This window comes from Sturnus vulgaris, chromosome 15 (assembly GCF_052056855.1).
Source record: "Sturnus vulgaris isolate bStuVul1 chromosome 15, bStuVul1.hap1, whole genome shotgun sequence".
Lineage (NCBI taxonomy): Eukaryota > Metazoa > Chordata > Aves > Passeriformes > Sturnidae > Sturnus > Sturnus vulgaris.
The window spans coordinates 18,969,618-18,990,418 of NC_142257.1; the positions used below are offsets into that span (position 1 = coordinate 18,969,618).

Genomic DNA, 20,801 nt, shown 5'->3' on the forward strand with positions numbered 1-20,801 from the left:
GTGCGATTAAGGAGAAGATCTCTTGGAGCCAGAGCTGTGAGGCTCATGCAATATTCACTTGCTTTGCTGTGCCCAACACTGGCTCACTGACCCAGCTGTGCTTTGCCTTACCCCGAGATAACAAAGCTCCTGTTGCTTTTCTCCTCTCTGTGCATGTGTTTCTCATCCTGCCACAGCAGCTCCTTCCTGCATCCCTGGCCTTGGCCACTGGGTGTCCAGGCTCTCAGGGCTTCGAGGCTTCACTTCCATGGTGCTGCTGCTTTGGCCAGGTTTGCAGAGGACGTGGAGGCTGCACTGAGCTCTCCCCCATGCACAAACACCTCTCTGGGTTGTGCCAGCACACCCCAAAACCCCGTGTGAAATGCTGACGTTCTTGGGGAGTCGGGGACACTGCCCTTTCCACGTGCACACTCTTTCCTTGTCCAGTTTGTGGTGCACAGAACCCTCCCAACAAGGGCTGGAGGAGCCCTGTGGCACCTCTGCCTCACTGCCTCCACGTGTCATTCCAGACTTCATCTGTAAACATCTCTTTGCCCTTGCTAAAAAACACTGTCTCTTAATTTCCCTCTGCAGGAGTATTATTTAATTTGTAAGAGTTTTAGGCCGTTATTTGAAAAATCCGATATGAAGCTGTATTTCATTTACTGTAATGATCCACTAATGCAGGCATATTTCAAAGGCAGGCGATGCAGTACTGTGGGGTTTAATTAAATTTTGTTTTTCAAGTAAGCATCAATAGACAGACAATAACAAATGGTGGACAATGTGCATACAGAACAAAGTCTCTTCATTTCCCTTTTCAAGACTGTGGAAGAGAAAATGTATAACCCTTAAAATGGACTTGGCCTGCTCACAGCTGCTGCTTTAGTGTAGTTAACTCACTTCAGGAGGAGTATTTTCTTCTTACTCTGCCTTTAATTAATTTTCTTGCTCTCTTCCTGCCCACAGAATAAACTGTTACACTGTGGAAAATTTCCAGCAGGAGCCGTGGGTGATCCAAGTGCTTCAGCAAGTTCTGGAGGTAGTTTTGAAAGCTGTGTTGGTACCCGGTGTGTGATGGCTCCTCCAGATGGGCCCTCCTGAGGCTGACAGAACAGAAGGGCTGGCTGTGAGGTTCCTGTCTCTGGGAGCTGGACATGGCATGTGCCAGCCTTGGAAAAGGAGGGGAAAATGGTGTTTTTGCCATGCTTGTACTCCAATCAGGAATCAGCACGTGGCTCTGGAGTGCATTTTGTTCTTTTCTCCCAGCAAGTGTGGGGTAAGCAAGTACAGAGTGTGTGTGGGGAAGAGTTCCAGGCCAGCAGGAGGTTCTGGGAACCATCCTTGTGCTCACAGCGTGGCACTTGGACAATGTTCCTGGCTAAAGACATTTGTCAGTGGTGTGTAAATGGGCTCCTTCGTTCAGATTTGAGGAGCAGGCTGAGATGGGGTGGCTCAGGCAGGTTTGGTTTCCTCCAGGTGTCTGGAGAATTTTCCATTACTCAGAATCAGAGTTTGCTGAGGAACCCGATGTGAGTGTGACTCCCACTGCACTCCAGCCCTTTGATTCTCTCTGAAATCTCTCAAAGGCAGAGAGCTGAAAAAAGCATGAATTTTTCAGAGGAAGAGGCTCCATTCAGAGATGTGAGTTCAAGCCATGTTCCTGGGTTGATGCCCAAAGCTTTGCCTGTTTAACCTGCCTTCAAAGGCTGGGGGCAAGGGCTGTGCCTGGAGCTGGCTCTGCTTTCCACCCCTGAGCTGGGCTGGATCACAGTCCAGAGAGCTGCTGCCTGCAAACTGGAGCCTGCAAAGGCTGGGATGCTGTGGGAGCCTGGCTGCTGATGTCTGTGCAGCTGGAAGTGCCTGGAAAGCATCTCTGTACATGACAGACTGGAGTCTGCACCCTCCTCCTCCTCGCTGGGATCTTGGTGTCACACTTCCCTCACTCCAGGCACAGCCTGTGCTTGCTCCTTGCTGGAAGCAGTGCTGGGGATCCTGCACAGCTCTCCTGGTGCTGGGCTGGCTCAGTCTTGTGTTCTGAGCTGGGTGAGAGGCTCCTGCAACAATGGATGGGGTCCTGTGCCAGTCCCCATGGCTGGGCAGGAGTCCTGCTACAGATAAAAAGAAGTTTAAATAGAACTCCTCATCAGGCACCAGATGCTCTTTAAATAAACTGGAAAATCCCCACCCAGCTGAGGTTTGTGCTGGCCCTGCTAATGCCAGGGGAATGCCCCATGCCTGATTCCCTGTCCTCCCCTTGTTCCCTGCTTTAGGCTGCCAGACTTCCCATTTTGTCACCTCTGTTTGTTGATAGGCAGTGCTGAGGTTGTGCTGCTGGGGTTTGGGGCAGGGATTTGCTTTCTGGTGACTTGAAGCAACACCTGCAGCTTCTGCTGTGCTTCCTTTGCCCCTCCTGCCTTTCTCTTTGCCATAAAATAATCTCTGTCCAGCCAGGAACCTCGGGCCTCTTGCAGACTCACTTTTCTGGAGCCATTATCCATCATCTGTAGAAGGAGTGGCTTTCCTGCCTATGGCAGGGCTCAGGTGGCTGCTCCCACATCTGGAACATCTGGAGGCAGCAGCTGTGCCCTGGGCTGAGGGAATTGCCCTCTGTGCAGACCAGGGAGTGCTTGAGCCTGGTCTTGGCAGGAGCAGGTGAGCAATTTGGGATCCTCACAGGACTGCTGGCATGGTTTATTCTGGCAGGAGTGTCCCTTGCAGTTTTAGGGGTTTGTTGTGCCCAGCAGGATCACAGATAAGGACATGCCCAGCCCTGTGCTTTAGTGGTTCTTGCAGGACTGTGCAGCAAACAGAACCTGAGAGGGGCCTCAAGGCAAGGGCACAAACTCAATGCATGGAAACTGCAGTGGTGCTTGGGAATTAATTTAAAAAAAAAACCTCTAAGACTATTTAAAAGGAAAAATTAGTAACCTGTAGTTCAGTGTGAGGGAATCCAGGAGAGCATGTGCTGGCTGGGAGGGAAGAAGATGACTCAGACAAGTGATAATCCATTGCAGCCACTTGACACATCCCAGGCCTCCCTGGCATCAGCGAGGTGCTGTGCAGTTTCTGGATGATAACTGAAACACCAAATCCTTGTTCCTGCTGGTGGCTGCCTGGCTGGGGGTGCTGATGTCTCACCACTGGGGTGTGCTGGGCTCCACCAGCACTGGGGGCTGGCAGTGGCAGCTCATTTTCCTTGAATTCCTCCTCTGGAGTTTGGCAGCAGCCTGCTGCAGGGAGCACCGTGGCCTCAGAAGAGTTGATTTGATCTGACACATGACAAATTGTTTCTGCTGGCGGCTACTGGAGGCACAGGCTGTGAGCTGGCAGGGCTGGGACGGGGAGGAAGGCACGAGGATGTGCCTCCTCCTCCTCCTCCTCTTAGGGAACATCAGCAGGGAGTGTGGCTTTGAACCCCCTGCCACCCCAGCCTCCCTTCAGCTGGGTGATAATGGTGTTTTTTGCGGGATTTTTAACGCTGTTTGTGTGCTGCTTGTGGTTCTGTGGGGCAGAGCAGAACCTGTGGTCTGGAACCAGACCCAGCTGCCATTAAAAACGCTTTGTTAAGTTCCTTTTTTTAGGACACCCTTTTAGCTCTGCAATGAGGAGCAGAATATTACATTCCTCAGCAGAATAAAAAGTACATGTCCCCTGTGAGATAGTGTAAATACATTTTATCTGTTCTATTACCTGCAGTTTTCAGAATATGTCCCCTAAGCATTTTAATCTTGTTTTCCAGGGTTGTCTCAGGGTGAGGAATCGCTCCTATTTGCAACTTTGGGAATGATTACTTGTTCATTAATATCTTCCCTTTCCTGCTGTCCATCTATTATTGCTTCCAAGAGGAAAAAAAAAACCTCTCAGTAAATCTCCACCAAAGCAGGGCTGAGTGCCTGATGAGACAGAGAATTATTGTGTGCAGGGAGTGAGTTCCTGGGAGATCACCCTGGAGCTCTGAGTGTTGATGTTCCATGCCCTGGGGCATGCAGAGTGCCCAAGTGATGCCTTTTCCTTGGTCTTAAAATGAAGAGCCAGACACAGTTAGGGGATAAAGGGTTTTTAATCTCGGTATTTAATAAGGATCTTTGCCAAGGTGGAACACCCCAAAATCACATGTACAATTTATAGACCTTGCACATTAGCATATTTACCAAAGATACCTCAATGAGAGGCTTGAATGAGTAGTGTGATATCTCCATATTTCAAAGTATTCCTCTCTAGATGGGCCTAATTTTAATTTTAATTTGGAGGATGTATTTTGGAGGGGAACTTGGTTTCTCAGGACAACGTGGGGCTTTCCAACTGGGAAGCCTTTAGGATGTTTGCTTTTCTGGCCTAACAGAATGCCAGGTTTATGCTAAATTATCAGACTTAGAGAATTACAAATATGCACGTTAAGGGCACTGGGAATACATAAAAGATGTATAAAAGAAAAGGCAAAAAAATCATCATGGCATCACAGGTGCCTGGGCTGGCTCCTTGCTCCTTGCCCTGGGATGAACAAGCATGTGCCAGGGCAGCCAGGCACAGCTGGAGCACAGCTGGAGCACAGCTGGAGCATGAGGGCGAGGTCAGGGCAGCTCCAGCACCCGAGCAGGGCTTTGCTCCTGCTCTTTGCCTGCAGGGCTGTTATGAAACAGGAGCAGACAATGCAGAGCAGTTCCTGCTGCCACGTTTTGTCCAGCAGCTAAAAGCCAGTTCAGAGGGTTTTGTGGAAGCCTCGTTTGCTTTGGTCTTTTTTTTTTTTGCTCTTTCTTTAAGTAGAGACTTAAAAGAGCTGGAGACTGGAGGCCAGTGTAATTATTATTTCTTCCTGAATAGCACAAGAAATGTACCGTTTGTTCCATAAATGACAGGGTCCTTGCCTCAGAAAACATATGCAGCCTGTTCCCACTGCTGCTCCCTTTGACATGTGAGGAGCTGCCCCTGCCTGCCTCTGGGTGTGTGGAGATTTCTCACTCCCTCACTGGGGTGGCTGCCAAAACTTGTCTGGACGTGTGACATGTGACTGGAAGTCACTGGAACAGCCTGGATTCACGGAGCAGCTTCATTGAGCTGGCAGCTGATGGCTGGAGAAGAGCTGGGGCTCAAATCTGTGTGCAGGAGGGGACAGCTGAGCTCTGTGGCCATCCTGGCAGAAGCACAGGCGTGGTTTGGCAGAGCTGTGGTGGATGTGCCACGTCCCCACCTGCCATGGCACCGCCAGGATGCTCAGGCAGCTGCTCAGGATGTTCTGGTGTGTGACAGCAGAGGGGAAGGTGCTGCAAGTGCAGCTTGGATCAGAGCTGAGGGTGGGAACAGCAGATTTTGAGCTCTTGGCTTTGCCAATCACCCTCCAGCAAACACCAAGACCTACAGAGTGAAGGTCCCTGTGTCCTTGGGTGTTTGCAGAGGCAGCAGGGACAGTGACAGCCAGCACTGTCAAAGGAAGAACCCTCTGTGGACCTGTGCTGCTCAGCTATTGAGAGATGCCAGTCCATGAAATGGCTCCTTCAAGAGGATTTTCCTCCTGAGTGTCTGCATCTCCTGCTGTTGCTCTGAGCTGAGAAGCTGTGCATTGACTGGAAGCTACTGAGGTTACAAACAGAGTGATTGTCCCTTGGAAGGGAAAAGGGAGGAAACCCACTCAGTCCTGGCCACATCTCTGTTCTCCTCCTTCCTCAGCACAGGTTTGGGAGTGCTGTGGCTGAGGGCAATGGGATGGAGCTGAAGTGGGCTCCTGAGTGAGCAGGGAGCCTGGGCATGGAGGGAGCTTTATTTCCTCCTCTATTCTGTGCCCATAACCCATCAGTTCTGTGTCCATGTGAGAGGAGCCCTGTGCTGCTGCAGGCATTCACACAAAAGCTGCTTCATAACCTCTGCTGGGATTCATGAGACATTCACAGACAGGTTCTCCACTCAGCCAACATTTTATCAGGATTTAAGGCTGAGGAGCTCTTTGAAGCACTGCTGAAGCCTGTTGTGCCATGACAAGGTGGAGATGAGTGCTGGCATTTTCCATTCCCCAAGGAAAATGCTCTTTTGCACGGATCACAAGCTGTGGCTCTGCTGCTGTTTGAAGAGACCAGAGGGATCTCAGATCCACAGTGCCACATCAAAGTCTCCCCTCTGAAGCTGGGGAGCTCCAGTTCCACATCCTTCATGTTTGGGCAGCAGAAGGAAAGAAGATCCAGGAATGGCTTGGGGGGATCAAAGCTCTGCTTAGAGGCTGATGAGGCAAAACTCCAGGATGGCAGCAGGGAGGACACAAACCCTGCAGAAGATCGGGGCCATCTGATAACAGAGCTGCAGAGGGGCCTGGGACACCTTCTGCTCTGCTGCAGGAGTGGGGCCAGCATCTCCCCCCGAGGAGACAGACCTGCAGGGTCCTGGCCTTCACTGGAGCCATTCCCTGGTGCCTGAGGGATTGTTTCATTAAAAAGAATGCTGCACCATCACCTTTCAACTGTTTTCTCCATACATTGCTGCAAGTAACATCTAAAATAGCTCTAAAAGGCAACAAACCATTCCCCAAAGTAGGGGTGGCAGATGAAGAGCAGGAGAGGGAAGGAATTCTGTTCTCTTTCAGTTTTCTGTGTCTGTGCATTTGCTTCTGCATTTGCAGCCCTTGGGGCTGGTTTTAATTTAAATTTCCTTAGGAAAAGCCCTGCTGAAGGCATGCTGCCTGCAGTGCCTGCTGTTCTGCTTTGGTTTTGTCCTAGGGAAGCTTTGATGCTTGGGGAGCAAGAGTTGCTTTTCAGTCTTGGTGGGAAATGCCTGGATAGAGGAATGGCAACCACCCAAGAGTCACTTCTGGATGATGGGACTGGCAGCTCTCCCTTTGTGATCATTTATGTCCCAGGGCTTCTTTAACTGCTTAACAAAGTCATTCTCTGCAACCACTGTGAAAGGACCAGTGCAGGGAGGAAAAAAACCCCAAACTTACATCAAGCTTTTCATCCAAGCACAGGAAGATGTTGCTGCTGACCCCAGTGGAAGCAGCCTTGGTTTTAACCTTGGTGTCTGTGCTGGGAGTGGAGCAGCTGAGCCCCAGCGTGGGCATTGCTGTGTCTGGATTGATGCAGGGACTGGGGACAAAGCCAGGACTGGTCCTGAGGACAAAGCCAGGACTGGTCCTGAGGGAGCCTGTGTGGCAGCAGGTTGTGTTCATCCCCAGAGAACTCCTTATTCCCCTTCAAGGTTCGAGATTGGCTTGCTAGGGCTTTGTTCCAGGTTTTGGTTTCTGGCATCTCCTCACTGGGTTTGACCCACGAGATGGATCCCAGTGGCCTCTGCCTTTTTAACTGGGAGCTTGCCACAAAACTGGAAGTGTGTGGGAGCTGAGCCAGGGCTGGACATCCAACCAGGCATCCCCTGCAGTCCATCCTGGGTTGTCACAGGGAGTCAGAGCTGTCACCACCACCGGGTGCTCTGTGGAGAGGTGAGAAAATGCATTTTCCATAAAGCTCATGGCTCCTGGTGGATCAGCAGGGCAGCTGGAGGAGTCCTTTGTGTGCCCACTGTTGGGGCACCTCTGTGCCAGGTGCTCTGCAGGGAGGGCAGGGGGTTTTTTCCTTGGCTTGAAAATCCCCACGGGAAAGCTCCAGGCTGAGCTGGGGCTGGCAGGGAGGGTCCTGGCTGGGATATACAACCCTGGGCAGGGATGGTTGTACTGGGCAGGCAGAGTGGTGGGAGTGCTGCTCTGGGTTTCTGTAACACTGAGCAGGAATTTTGCATGGTTTTTAACCTCTTAATTGAGTTTCTTTACAGGGAAGCAGGCATCTGACAGGGGAAGGAGGTTGTTATTCCCTGTGAGTGCCACGGGTGAACAGCAGGAACTTGGAAAGTACAAAAAGCTGTTTCCAGAGAGGCTGGGAATAAGCCAGTTAAATTTTTGGCAACTCCTGGGCCCAGCTGCAGTGGGACATCAGGGTTCTCTGGGACCTTGTTAGTGCAGCCTGTGCTTTCTTGCCTGTTAGATTCTCCAGGCTTGGGAAAGCAGAGGGGATAAAAACACACGGAATGCTGGCAGACTCCTGGGATGGTGTGAGGCAAGGTGTCACCTTGCAAATAGGAACTGCAGGAAAGGGAGGGCAGAAATCATCACTTATTGTATGTGCTGTGCATGGGAAATTGCAGCCAGGAGTGGGAGGAGGGAATAGGTACAGGCAGGATGAGAGGTGTTTTTGGCTGGGGTTTGGGGTGGTGGGGAGGTGAGGAGGAAGGGGAAAGCTGCTTCAGGTCAGGCAGTGTGACAGCTTACAGAAAAATGTTTGTCCTGAGGGTCCCTGCACTTCTCTCATCTCCAGGCAACTCCTAAAACCCTAAACTGGTGCAAATCAGGGCTCTGGTGTGGGCTCAGAGGTCCCTGCCAGCCCCATGGCTCAGAGGAGCAGCAGTGTCATGTGGTGCAGAGCCCTGCCAGAAATTCAGATAGATGCTCTGCTGATAAATAATAAATGATAAATTCAGCCTCTGATCTCTGAGGCACACTGTGCTGGCAGAGAAGATCCCCCAGCCTGGGCTCAGCAGTCTGTGTGTGTCATGGAGGGTCTCAGGGATGCTGGAATTGGGGACTGGAGTGTGACCCCCTTGTGCCAGGGCTCCTAAGAGGGGTGGGCAGGGTGAGGGCAGCCCTGCTGAGCCTTGCAACCCCCCAGGCACGAAGCTGTGCTCCTCCCCTCCGGAGAGCAGCGTTTTGTGTGAATGCAGCCTGCTGAACCAATTAATTAAGTCCATTGAAATGATAGACTAAACGATTCCCAGTACAAGCAGCAGGGTCAGGGTTGCTGTGGCTGGGTAGAAAGGGAAATTCTGGCTTTGTCCAAGTGATGGACACAAGAACTCCCTCCTCTGCTCTTGGGGGAGCTGTGGCAGTGCTGGTGAAGCTGCTGGTGCCAGGAGCTGTGTCCTGGCACTGCTGGATCATCCCTGCCCTGCTCCTGGCCCCTGGGTGGTGTCATGGCCAAGCTGCTGCTCCAGGGGCTGATGTGAGCTGATGGCTGCACAGGTAGCCTGCAGGGCTTATTAATATTTATTGTTATTATTTGTTAGCAGTTGTTACAAAGGTTTGGTGCATGCCAAGCTCTGTGAACACGTGTTTGTGCTGTGGTTATCCTGTCCCTCCAGCCTGTGCCCTGTCACAATTCCCTGCTGTGGCCTGGTTCCAGTTTGGAATGGGAGTTTCTGCTGCAGGAGCTGCTCAGGCTGAGCCCAGCCAGCCCAGTTTATTCCTGCAAACCTCAAAGCCTGCCTTGCTGTGTGGGTTCTCTGTAGGCAGCAAGAAGGTGTTCCCACAACTTTTCCCTTTGTGTGGGAGTGTTTTTAACACGCCAGAGCAGAGTCCTGGTGGGAGTAAATGGTGAGGAGCAAGCAAGGAGAATAAATGTTTTTTAAAAGCAATTTCATAAGAGACATGAATGGAATGGCCTTCAAGGCAGCTGCACCCTCTCCACTGAGATCCTGGAGGTGGGAAGGTGCTTGCAAACAACAAAAACTCCCTGGGCTGCCTTACCCTGGGCTTGGTGCCCAGGTGGGACCCTCTGGCAGGGCTTGGGGCTCTCACTGCAGTGGGCTGGGGATACCCACTGGAGGCATGGGGGTGCCTGGAGAGGCTGCCTGGAACAGAACCTGGGCAATGTTAAAGGAATAAAGCAGGGATTTATGAAAATTCCTTAATTTATGAATGAATTTATTAAAATTTATTAATTTCACCCTGGGCAGTGCAAGAGCCTGGCCGTGGCTACACCCAAGATGGACTCAGAGTCACGAGTTCTCACACTTTTATCAGTTTTGGTCCATTTCCATTTTGGGGTTCATTGTCCAATTCCAGCCCCAGATTCTGCAGTCCCATCCTCCCAGATTCTCTCCTCCATTCTCTGCTGTTTGCTCTTTTTGGGGCTGAAGCTGCAGCTGTCCTTGGTTGTGGGGCTGGAAAAGGATTGTTCTGTGTGCCTGAGCTGGGAGGAGAACTTGGAGCACTTTATATGAAGTTCAGAGTTCTATCCTAGTACAGTACAGAATCTGGAAAATATGAAAGCTAAAACTGAAAGCATCACCTGGAGGAGCAGAGCTGCTGAGCTGATCCCAGGCATTGACCTCAGGTGATGGGGAGTGCAGATTGTCCTGCTTGACAGCACAGGGCTGTGCAGACCCAGCTGCTGACTGGGGAGGGGGATTGATCTGTGACCTCCCAATAATCCTCTGTGACTTCCCAATAATTCTCTGTGGCCTCCCAATGATCCTCTCTTTGCCCAGCAGCTGTTTCTCCTAGGCAAGGCTGGATTTCAGCTCCAAACCTCCTTTGTCCTGTTGGTGCACAGTCCAGTCATGGAGCAGGGGCAGCTCACAGGATCTCCCAAATTGTCTGCAGGACCTGAGTGCTCCTCACACACCTGGGCACCCTCTTGCTCAGAGGAGGGACATTGCAGGTCAGGCCAGCTAAATTTCCTTCTCTTTCTCCGTGGCACTGCCCGTCACTCAGCCTGTCACACTGATGCCACCATCAGAAGGACATTGTGTGTGAAGGGGATCTCAGCTCTGTGTCATTGTGCTGAGAGCCTCTCCAATCTATCAGCCTTGTGCAGGGCTGGCTGGAGATCATTCCCTGAGCTGCTGTTGCCCAGGAAACTTCTCCTTGAGCCACAGAGGCTGTGAGTGCCAGCCTGGTTTGTGCCATGGTTCAGCTGGAGGTGCCAGGGCTGTGCTCCTCGAGGGTTCCCATCCCTGCCCTGTCCCCAGCCAGGGAGCTGTGCCATGGTTTGTGCTGGAAGGAAAACTTTGTGCCTTGTCATCTCAGCCAGGGGTGGCCGTGTGGAAACCTGGCCTGAATTAATTGATTTTTTTTTTTTAATTAAAGGCAGTTTTGCAAGGCTGCAATAGCGATCCTGCTCCCTCGGGTCATGCCTAGATGAAAACAAGGAGTTTTCATAAATATTGTTATTGTTTATTCTTAGAGATAATTGGTATTTTTGTATCAGCAGCAAGACCAGGACAGTGACAGGACTGTCCCCTGTGCTGGGGGACACCAATCCTGTGTCCAGGTGTGAGCTCTGGTGGCAAGGAAATCATGGAGGGGCTGGAGAGAATCCAGGGCAGGGGATGGAGCTGGGAAGGGGCTGGAGAATTCCTGAGGGAGCTGGGAAGGGGCTGGAGAATCCCTGGGGGAGCTGGGAAGGGGCTCAGCCTGGAGAAAAGGAGGCTCAGGGGGGCCCTTGTGGCTCTGCACGACTCCCTGACAGGAGGGGACAGCCGGGGGGATTTGGGATCTGGGAACAGGGAACAGGGACAGGAGGAGAGGGAACGGCCTCAGGCTGGGCCAGGGGAGCTCAGGGTGGATTTTAGGGAAAATTTCCCCATGGAAAGGGTGGTCAGGGATTGGAAGTGCCCAGGGAGGGTTGGATCCCCATCCCTGGAGGTGCCCAAGGAATTCCTGGAGGTGGCAGGGACAAGGTGGGGATGGGGCACAGCTGGGACTGGATGGGTTTGGAATTCTCCTCCAACCTCAGTCATTCACCATTCTGCTTCCAGCTGGCTGCAAAGCCAGAGGCTGATGCTGAGGAGCTCTGGGATGTCTGTGTGCTGTCCTGGAGCAGCAGCAGCTCAGAATTCAGAGGAGGATCCAGCAGATCTGCTGGATCACAGGACAGGCAGCGTGGGCACAGAGCCCTGGCAGCAGCAGCATCATTAATGACATGTGCTGCTCTCCCAGCATTGATGACATGTGCTGCTCTCCGTGGCTCCCTCTGAGCTGTCACCTGTGACCGTGCAGCTCCCCGGGCACAGCTCTGCCATCACTGCAAATGTCCCTGCTAATGGGGAGCACAACTCCTGGCTGTTGTTTCCAACGGGGATTTCTGGAGCTGTGGAGCAGAACCTCCCAGCCAGCATCTCCTCCTGTGACAGGAGGGTTACTGCCAGCAGGGAGATTTCTCAGAGCCTGATCCTTTGCTCTTTGCCTAGTACCTGATTTTGTTTGACAAAAAAGGATCATTCAGGAAAAAAAAAAAAAAAAAAAAATCAGCCCCTCCACTCTGCACAAGGGGAATTTTGTGCCTTTCCCAGTCCCCAAAGATGCCCTCAAATCCCAACAAAATTCCCTGTGCAGGTGGGGTCACCACGAGCATTCCACGTGGAGCTCCTGTCCTGCCCTCTGAGTGTGGCTGTGAGGAGATGCCAGCCTGTGCTCTGCAGCAGCTCCAGAGCCCGTGCTGCCTCCTCCTGCCTACCTGGGACCGAGGCAAAGTGCTAATTGTTGTGCAGATGTCATCTGCCAGGCAGGCAGGAGGCTGGAGGCTTGAAAGAGGCTGTGCTGTCATTTGCTACCAGCCTCCTCTTACACGTGAGCTCTATTTTTATTGGGAGTGTGCGTTTGCTTTCAGCCACTGCTTTGTTGAATTTTTCTTTTTCTTTCTCATTTCCCCCCCCCCCCCCCTTCTTTTTATTTCCAGGCTTGCAGATAAAGTTTGAAGGATGCATCTATTTTTCATTATTCCAGTTTTGCTACTTGTTTTATAACTGAAAAAAAAGAAAAGCAACAACTCAACCAAACCTGAAAACCTGTTTCCTGTGTAAAAAGCAGCAGTTTGTTCTGAGATGAGAGGGAATTGTGTGTTGTGGTCACCCTGGGCTGAGATCATGACTGTGGCACTGTCCAGAAGGACATGAAGATCTGGGAGCAGGGGGAGTTTGAGCTGTGCCCTGAGCTCTGGGGGTTGGTTTAAGCCTGGCTTTGCTTGGCCATGTCCCAGGAGAGAGATGGAAGCTCTGGCCACAGGTTAATTGATGAAAATAGGGAGCTTTTCTTCTACTCCAGCTGGGGTTTAATAAGGGCTGGTGGGTCCTTGGGGTGGTTCTTTGACCCTTTAGAAACGAGGAGGAAGGAGGAAATGGGAGGTGATGCTTTCCTGCACTGTGTGAGTCAAGCAGGGAATCTCATTGCTCAGGGATGCTGTGGGTGGCAGAAATCCAGATCTGTTCCAAAACCAATTAATGGGAAAAAAATAAAAATCCATGAATGTGGTAGAGGTGGCTCAGAGGTGGAGGCTGCTGTTCAGGAAGGTCCTGGCTCAGGAGATTTTGGAGGATTCAGGAATACCTGGGATGTGGTTACCTCTGCTCCCTGCTCTGCCCATCCTGGCCAGGGGGATGTGGTGGGTTGCTGTTGCCCTTGTGTTCAACCTTCTGATAATGAACAGATAATTTTTATAGTTTCTCACACTCTGTTCTCGTAAACAATGAATGTTTTGCATTCCTCTTTGGAGGAAGAGAAAATGGATGGACCTATGAGGTCAGAAGGTATTATCCTCACTGTCCAATCCATGGTCACTGTTAAAATTCTAGAACTAAACATAAAATGTAAAGAAAGTGTTTCTTTTTCCTCAAAGTCACCGAGTGTAAGTGCCTCTCCTTCTGTGTCATTTGCTAACAGGTTGCTTTTTCTTTTTCTGGCAAAAAAAAAAAAAAAAAAACAAGCAGGGAGAGGGAGAAATACCAAAATGGAGAGACAAGGCACCGGTGGAAGGGTGGAAGGAGAGGAGATTTCCCTCCCTGTCCCTGAAGGCTTCAGGGGACAGAGGCTCTGTGGTGGCAGGAGCTGCTGCTGGGTGCTGCTGTGAGCAGATTTTCTGCTTTGTGGCACACAAAGTGATCGCTTCGAGGAGGAAAAAAAAAAACCTCTTCTCTCTGATGGACAGCAGGGCAAGATATTTCGGACTGTGTGTAGGGGAGGAAATTCTTCAAAACCTGGATGGGAGTAGGAGCAGACTTGATGGAGGGATGAGTAATGAAGGAGTGTTTGAACGGAACTAATCAGTCCCATCTTCTTCCAAAAGACCTCATTTAGTTTAATTTAGCAGCAGTGTAAATTTAGAGCCAATCAAAGGCAACACTTGTGCAGCCTGTGTGCTGCTCTCCTGAGCCCAGCACTGAGCTGGGGCTGGATCCTGAGCCTGGCCTGGCACTGGGGGCACCCACAGCACCAAAACTTTTTTTTTGTTTGTCCCCTCGGTGCTGCAGCAGGAGCTCTGTGGTCACTCAGGGTGGCTCTGTGCCATGGTGCCACAGCTTTCCTGTGAGCAGCAGGGGAAGCCTTGTGCTGCAGGAACCACCGAGGGAACCTTGCTGACCTCTGCAAAATGTTGTTTTCCTCAAGAAAAACCTACATATGGATTAGGTAAACCCCTGATCCTTGGACAGCTGGTAGTTTTGTTTAATTTGAATTAACACAGCTCAGAATGAGGCACAGGCAGAAAAAGCCTTCACAGGATTGCACTGCTTTTTATTTTTCCCCTGCAGTTGGCATCCACGGCACTGACACGGTGATTTTAAACAAGTCTTGCAGGTCTCCTCATATTTTCCAGGAGAAATATTATCCCCTGTGGGGTCAGAATCAGGTGCTTGGCATTACCTGTCACAAACCCCATTAGCAGAGAGCCTGGTCCCCCCCAGCAGCCCCGTGTCACACCTGGAGGTGTTGCCTGCCTGCCATGTCACACCCCTGAGCCCATGCTGGGTGGCAAAATGTTGTGTAAAGAGCCCTGAAACCTGTGAAAATGGCTCAAAAATACTGATGGGTTTGTTTTGCTTTGCATTTCAGGCTGGTGGCGATGTCTGGCTGGGCTGGGCTCCTCTCCATCACTGCCAGGGTCACCCTGCTGCTGCTGCTGGGCTCCCTGCTCTTCTCCTGCTCCAGCCTGAGCCAAAGAGTGCCTGTAAGTTTTGGCTGCTCCAGCTTAATGAACATAAATTTATTAAAAATACGCACACTTATTGCCTACAAGGAAATGCCCATTGTTCTTTCTGCTGCTTGAGTGATGAAAACAAACCCAAGAAGGGTTCTGCTGATTTCTGTGTGAGTTAATGAAAATGGGGGCATTGCAAAGCAACCGTGGCCAGGCAGTGACAGCAGCACTTAAATGAACCAAGTCTCATCCTTTTATCCTTACTGAGCATTTAAAGCCCAGCTCTTTTCCTGAGCTGAGCTGGTAAACATCAGCTGTCTCCATTATGTGTTTGAACAGAGCCAGCACTGGGAGGCCTGGTGGTAAATTTTCAATAGCCTGTATCACTAACTCCCTCCTGGATAATCACAGAGCCCTGGAAATCAGCTAAGTAATAACTGCTCCACTCACTCCTCTTTAGTCCTGTTGAGTCTTGGCTGGGAAAATGTTAACATTGATTTTCATCTGCACAACCTGAGCTTTTATGGCTGTGATTGTTCCTGAGCTTTAACCATTTGTTATAATTTGAACAATTCCAAGCCCCTGAAAAAGCAGGAGCTCGGATCTGGTTTCTCGTGGGTTTTCTGAAATTGCAATCCCTTCCCACAGCTGAAATAAAAACATTCTGTAGGTTCTTCAGCCATCTTTGCTGAATGAATTGTGGATTTTTTTTTTTTTTTTTTTTTTTTGGTTGGGAGAGACTTTTATGATCATTGAGTATAACTTTACCCCAGCCCTGCCAGGGCCACCACCAGCCCATGTCCCCAAGTGCCACATCCACGCTGTCATTGCTACCGTGCCTGTTTTGCTCAGGTTGACATTTTCTGCTGCTCAGAAAGATTCTTCCAGGCTGGGAACAGATATTTATATGCAGAGCATCCGAATTCTGACAGAAAATATGCATGCATTTTTATTTTTTTTTCCCAAAGAGTGGAAGAACTGAAGGCAGAACGTGTCCCAGAATTTCCAGTTAACCTCTGAATTTACTCACGTTCTTCCCTTGTGAAAACATCCTAAGGATTAATATCCAAACACTTCATGAAGTGAGCTGTAACTCTATTCTAATTGCCAACAATTAGGACTAATCATTCCCTGCAGGGTGGTTATCTCAAATTCTTCAGTGGTGACTGAACTGGTGATCTCAGAAGCTGAAAATGTTCCCTTCAGCAGGCACTGAGTGTGGGGATGCTGAGCCTGGCCCAGTTCCTCTGGTCCTGTTGGAAGCAGAAGAGCCCAAATCCAGGTCATTCCTGTGCCCTTTCCAGAGATTTCTGTGACTCCCAGCATCTCCCTGGGGAGGATTTCCATTAAACACCGAGGTTTTCCTCACAGCAAGGAGAATTTTTTTTTTTTTTTTTCCCTCACTCTTCTCCCCTGTTCTTCCCTTGGTGGAACATCAAACCCCTCGTGCTGGCTGCTCTATCCCACACCTCTGCCATGGAGGTGGCGAATAAATCCCAAATCATTGTTTTAAAAGATTTGGAGAACACTGGGAGAGGGTGGAGAAGAGGATCCTCACATTTGTATCATGTGGGCAACTCGGTGTGTTTTTTTCCCCGTGTCCTATTTTGGAAATAGCTGAACTATTTTAGCTGAAATCTTCTCTAAGCCTGAAATAAATGCATTTAAGAAAAAAAAAAAAATAAAAAAAAAAAATCCCCCAAATCAACCAACAAGCCTTGAGGCAATTCCACTCGTGTGGAAAATTTCAGTTGAAAAAAGTTAAAAGTTTGACATATTTTTAGGCAAGGTAAAATGGGGTCTTCCAACATTACACAACCCTAATAATAGCCAGGGCTCCTGCCTCTGACTGAAATACAGGTGAGGCTCTGGGAGAGTGGTTTCAAACCTGCAACCTGCTCAGGAATAGGAAATAAGCTGCCTTGCTTTGTTCAGCACAAATGTCATGCTAGTTATGCATGTTTAACCTTTAATATACTTTAAATCTAAATTTAACCATGTGGAAAGAATCTCGGATGTCACCAAAAAAAAAAAATTAAAAAAAAAAAAAAATCTGCTGGCGAGGGGAAAAAATTTTGTATTCTCAGCCAGCACTAAATTACCCAGATGCAATTGCTAATGAGCTGAATCTCTTCTCTCCAAAAGGAGTTTGCCCTTACAAAAATAGAAGAGAGAGACATAAAAGATGCCAGTGGGAAGGAGCTGGTGACAGAGGATGACGCTGATCCCGAGGACCTGGAAGTGTTTCACCCCACGGATCAGTGGCAAACCCTGCGTGCAGGTAAAGCTCTGCATGGTTTTAGGAACCCTCTGGAAACCCCCCTGGCAGCACTGACAGGAGCTTTGCAGAAATTCCAACCTGTTTGTTCCCATGACAATGTGTGCTGCTCACTTTATTCTTTTTTTTTTTAATTATTTATTATTATTTTTTTTTTTGTTTAGAGCTAGGATTAACAAATATATGATAGAAACTTCTTTTTTTTTCTTGTGTTTGGGCTTGGTTGTTTATTAAATTTTATTAAAAAGTACAGAGCATTCAACAACACTTGTACCTACTTGCTAGAAGCCAGGAAAAATGGAGGAAGATTTTAGCTGCTGTAAGATTTCTTAAACAGTCTAATAGAGAATTAATACTTGTATTATTTATCTTTTTAACTTAATAACTAAATTCTCATCACCTTTAGTGTGACACTAATTGACCAACTAGAAACTACTGCTTAAAACCCACAAAGAAGGAAGAAAAGAAGATGGACACTGAAAAAGACAACACCTAAAATCCTTCATATTGTTCCATGCTCATTCCTGTATAAAAACTTTAAATTTAAAATCCTTTACCATGTGAAAGCACACACTTCTGATTTATTAGACACTTGTGATTTTAACTTCAACTTTAACTTTTTAATTTTAATTTTTAACTTCAACTTGTGATTTTAACTTTAACTTCATTACTTACATTTAGAAGCTGTCTCCAAGGCTTTGGGTCCAATGTTCTCCATGTCTCCAGTGCCAGACAGCACAGAAAGCTCAAAACCCCCAGGATTCTGGGATTTGGTGATCATTTAAAGAGAATTGGTGGCCCAGGGCAGGGGCTGTGGGCACTGGTGGCTCTGACAGTGTCTGTCAGTGCCCCAGAGCCCTTTGTCTTTTCATTTTTCCAGGTTTTATAACATTTCCTGGCACGTGGATTCCCAGGTCTGCTGTGCCCCACTGTGGAGCTGATTAGGAGCTGTCACTGGAGCACTGCTCAGCTTTTTAACAATGCCTTTTGTGTCCCTCAGCTGTTTGAAAGCTACCTTTTATTTCCATCCGTGCAAACCACAAAAAAAAAAAACCCCAAAAAACCCCTCTTCCTTTTCAGATGTGCCTGGGACTGTGTGGTGAGAGGAGCCCAGCAGAGCAGCTTTGGCCTCTGTGTGCTGGGAAGGCTCTGGAGGGGCCAAAGCCATTCAAACACACCCAGAAATGCAAGTGTGCATACATATTTCAACAATTAGCCTGGCTTTGGGGTCCTGGTTAATCCATTTGTGCTTTGGTGTCCTCATGTTTATGCAGGTGTAATACCTTCCCACCTCACAAGGGTGAACTAAGTAGTAATTAATTTTTATAAAGTGCTCTGAATTTAAGAGCTTTATCCTGTGCTCAGTTTTATCGTGGAATGAATAAGTATGGGTTCCATTTGTCTTGAAATTTCTGCCAGCTATAGCAGAATGACTTTTGCAAATGTAAATCTTTGTCTAACATGAATGGCTACAAAAGCCCCTGCTTTCCACAGAGCTGCAGTGTACACTTATATTCCATTTCTGCCCCATTATGTATGGCAGGCATGTGGTGTCCCTGCTCATTATTCAGCCTGGCAGATCCCCACCAGCTTTGTTGGAGCAGAACATGTACACACTTGCAATCATTAGAAACCTCATTGCAGGGTTTGTTCTCCTTCTCCACTGCTCAGGTGCCTTATTCCACTTTGGTTTTGTAGTTGTTCCATGTTGGGCACATGCAGTGAAGGGCTGGTGCTTGTCAGGATTCACAGAGGAGATAATTCTGGTTCCTTTTGTAAAGACTTCCCTGGTGTCCTGCCTCATGCTCTGCCTGCTGCAGGTCCCAGCACTGGGGATGTGGCACAAAGAGGAGCCTGCCTTGCTCTCCTGCTGCCAGCCTGGGCTTGTGTCTCCTGGGCTTGTGTCTCCTGGGGGTTCCTCTGCAGTGAAATCTCCCTGAGGGTTGGCACTCACACCTTTGTCAGGAAAATTCATCCACCAACACCAGAGGTTCATGTCCAAAAAGGAGACAGAGGAGTCCTTTTACTTTATTGAATAAAGGGAGAGGCCATGGGACATTCCCCTGGGGTCTCTCAGATTTTTGGAGCACTCACCTCCCTTTTTATCCCAATTTCCCTCTCTCTTTCCCCATGGGCTGAGGTACTGGAGAGGTCCAGAATTCCCAAACCCCTGATACCTGAGATTCCCCTCTAATGTACAACCCTCCCTTTTAATTGTTAATTCTTATGGAATTCATAGTTTTTCCCGTTGCTTCTTTCATCTTTTGCTATCCAATTTCACCTTTCAATATCCAATCTCATTTATCAGCAAACCTACAGTTTGTTTGTAAAGGCAAATATCTTTATCCATTCATCAACCAATGGAATCCATCCCGTTGTTTCTTTTATGTTTGACCTACCAGCAGACCCACAGCTTGTTTGGAAAGACAAATCCCTCATTCCTGTCACCTTCAGCAGGTGTCAGCCCGGGCTGGGGACCCTGGTGCCAGCCTGAGCCCATCCCTGCAGCCCTGGCCCCGAGGTTTTCCCAGCTCTGGGCTGGGCAGGGGCTGCCCTGTGGCTGCACAGGGAGGCTCCTTTTGGTCCTGCAGCACAGCCAGCACCTTGGTAGAGTCCCATCCACTGCTTCTGCATCTTGCCATGCTCTCCATCATCTTCTCCACGTGGTTTTTACTCCCTGGCAGCCAAGCAGGGCCTGGCTGGGCTCAGGATTTTGCCTTCTGCTGCCCATCTCTCCAGGACACCCCACTCTGTATCCCCATGGCAAACTGGGCCAGCCTCTCTGGGGGAAGCAAAGTTTGAGTTTAAAATCTGGATCTGCACTTCTGAACGCTGGCAGGGAGTTTGGAGCTGCGTTTCCCCCATCTCACTCGTGTTTCAACTCATTCTGAGCTCACACAGGACTTTTGTGCTTCTCTACAATAGTGCAGCAGCTCATCTTTTATAGATGTATTCCCACTTTTCCTCGGCTGAGTTTCTAGTTCCCTGTTGCTAATTGCATCAATCCACATTTCCACCGAGGCTGCAGCAGTGTCATCAACCTGTAACCTGTCAAACCCCATCCCCCCCCTCCCAAAATTCCATTTTTATTGTATCTGTAACGCCTTGGGTGCCTGCTCCTCGCTGTCTACAGAGCGAGCTGGATTTTGATCAAGTGCTTCCTTGCACTTGGAGCACACTTCAAGCTGCTGGAGGTGGCTGGATGCAAACACAGAGAGACAGTTGCCCTGAGAGCTGTGCTGCTGTAATCTGGAAGCAGGATCACTTGTCTCTTCTGCCAGGCAGCGGGAGCTGACGGCTCAGGGAAGGTTGGTGAAACTTCTCAAAGCCCTTTAACACTTCCTTAGGCGTTGCTTTTCTCTCACTTGGCACTAAATAATGCACCAGGTGCGGGGCTCACACTGCAAAGTGCCTCAGAAAAGTTCCCAGCACCTCTGCTCTTGGATTTTTGGCATCGTCTGTGAGGCTTTTCCTTCTGTCCGTGGTTGGAGTCCTGCAGGATTTTTTTGGGGTTGTGGGATTGCAGAGTCCTCTGAATGAAGGTTCACACCCCCTGCTCATGGGCAGGTCACTTGTGGTCACTGTGCTGCAAAGAGAGAGAAAGGACAGCAGCACACACGGAGCTCTTTGGGGAAAAAAGGCCAATTTATTGTACAGACAGCCCGGATTTAAAGTGTGTCAGTGCAGCCAGGACAGGACAGGAGCTCATGGGACAATTGGGAAAAACATCCTTGGGACAGCACCTCAGGATGTGTCCCACGGGAAAGACACCAGGGGTTAATGTTGGTGATGAATTCCACTCTGTTTGTCACCGTGTTGTCACCCTGGGAGACTCCTCCCTAACTGAAGCTGCAGTCAGCTTGTCAGCCTGGGAATGGAGC

General features: G+C 49.4%; 1 protein-coding gene across 4 annotated transcripts in view; it reads left to right on the plus strand.

Moving 5' to 3' along the window:
• SIL1 (SIL1 nucleotide exchange factor) overlaps positions 1 to 20,801 on the plus strand; it is a 92,497-nt gene that overhangs the window by 6,627 nt on the left and 65,069 nt on the right. For 2 of the 4 annotated variants that reach the window (XM_014889617.2, XM_088173918.1), the window contains exons 2-3: positions 14,558 to 14,672; positions 16,788 to 16,923. In XM_014889617.2, coding sequence (XP_014745103.2) covers positions 14,568 to 14,672; positions 16,788 to 16,923 — 241 coding nt within the window. In that variant the 5' untranslated portion in view covers positions 14,558 to 14,567. Of the gene's footprint in view, positions 1 to 948; positions 1,259 to 14,557; positions 14,673 to 16,787; positions 16,924 to 20,801 lie in introns of all 4 variants that reach the window. The other 2 variants (XM_088173916.1, XM_088173915.1) reach the window with 2 other exon arrangements.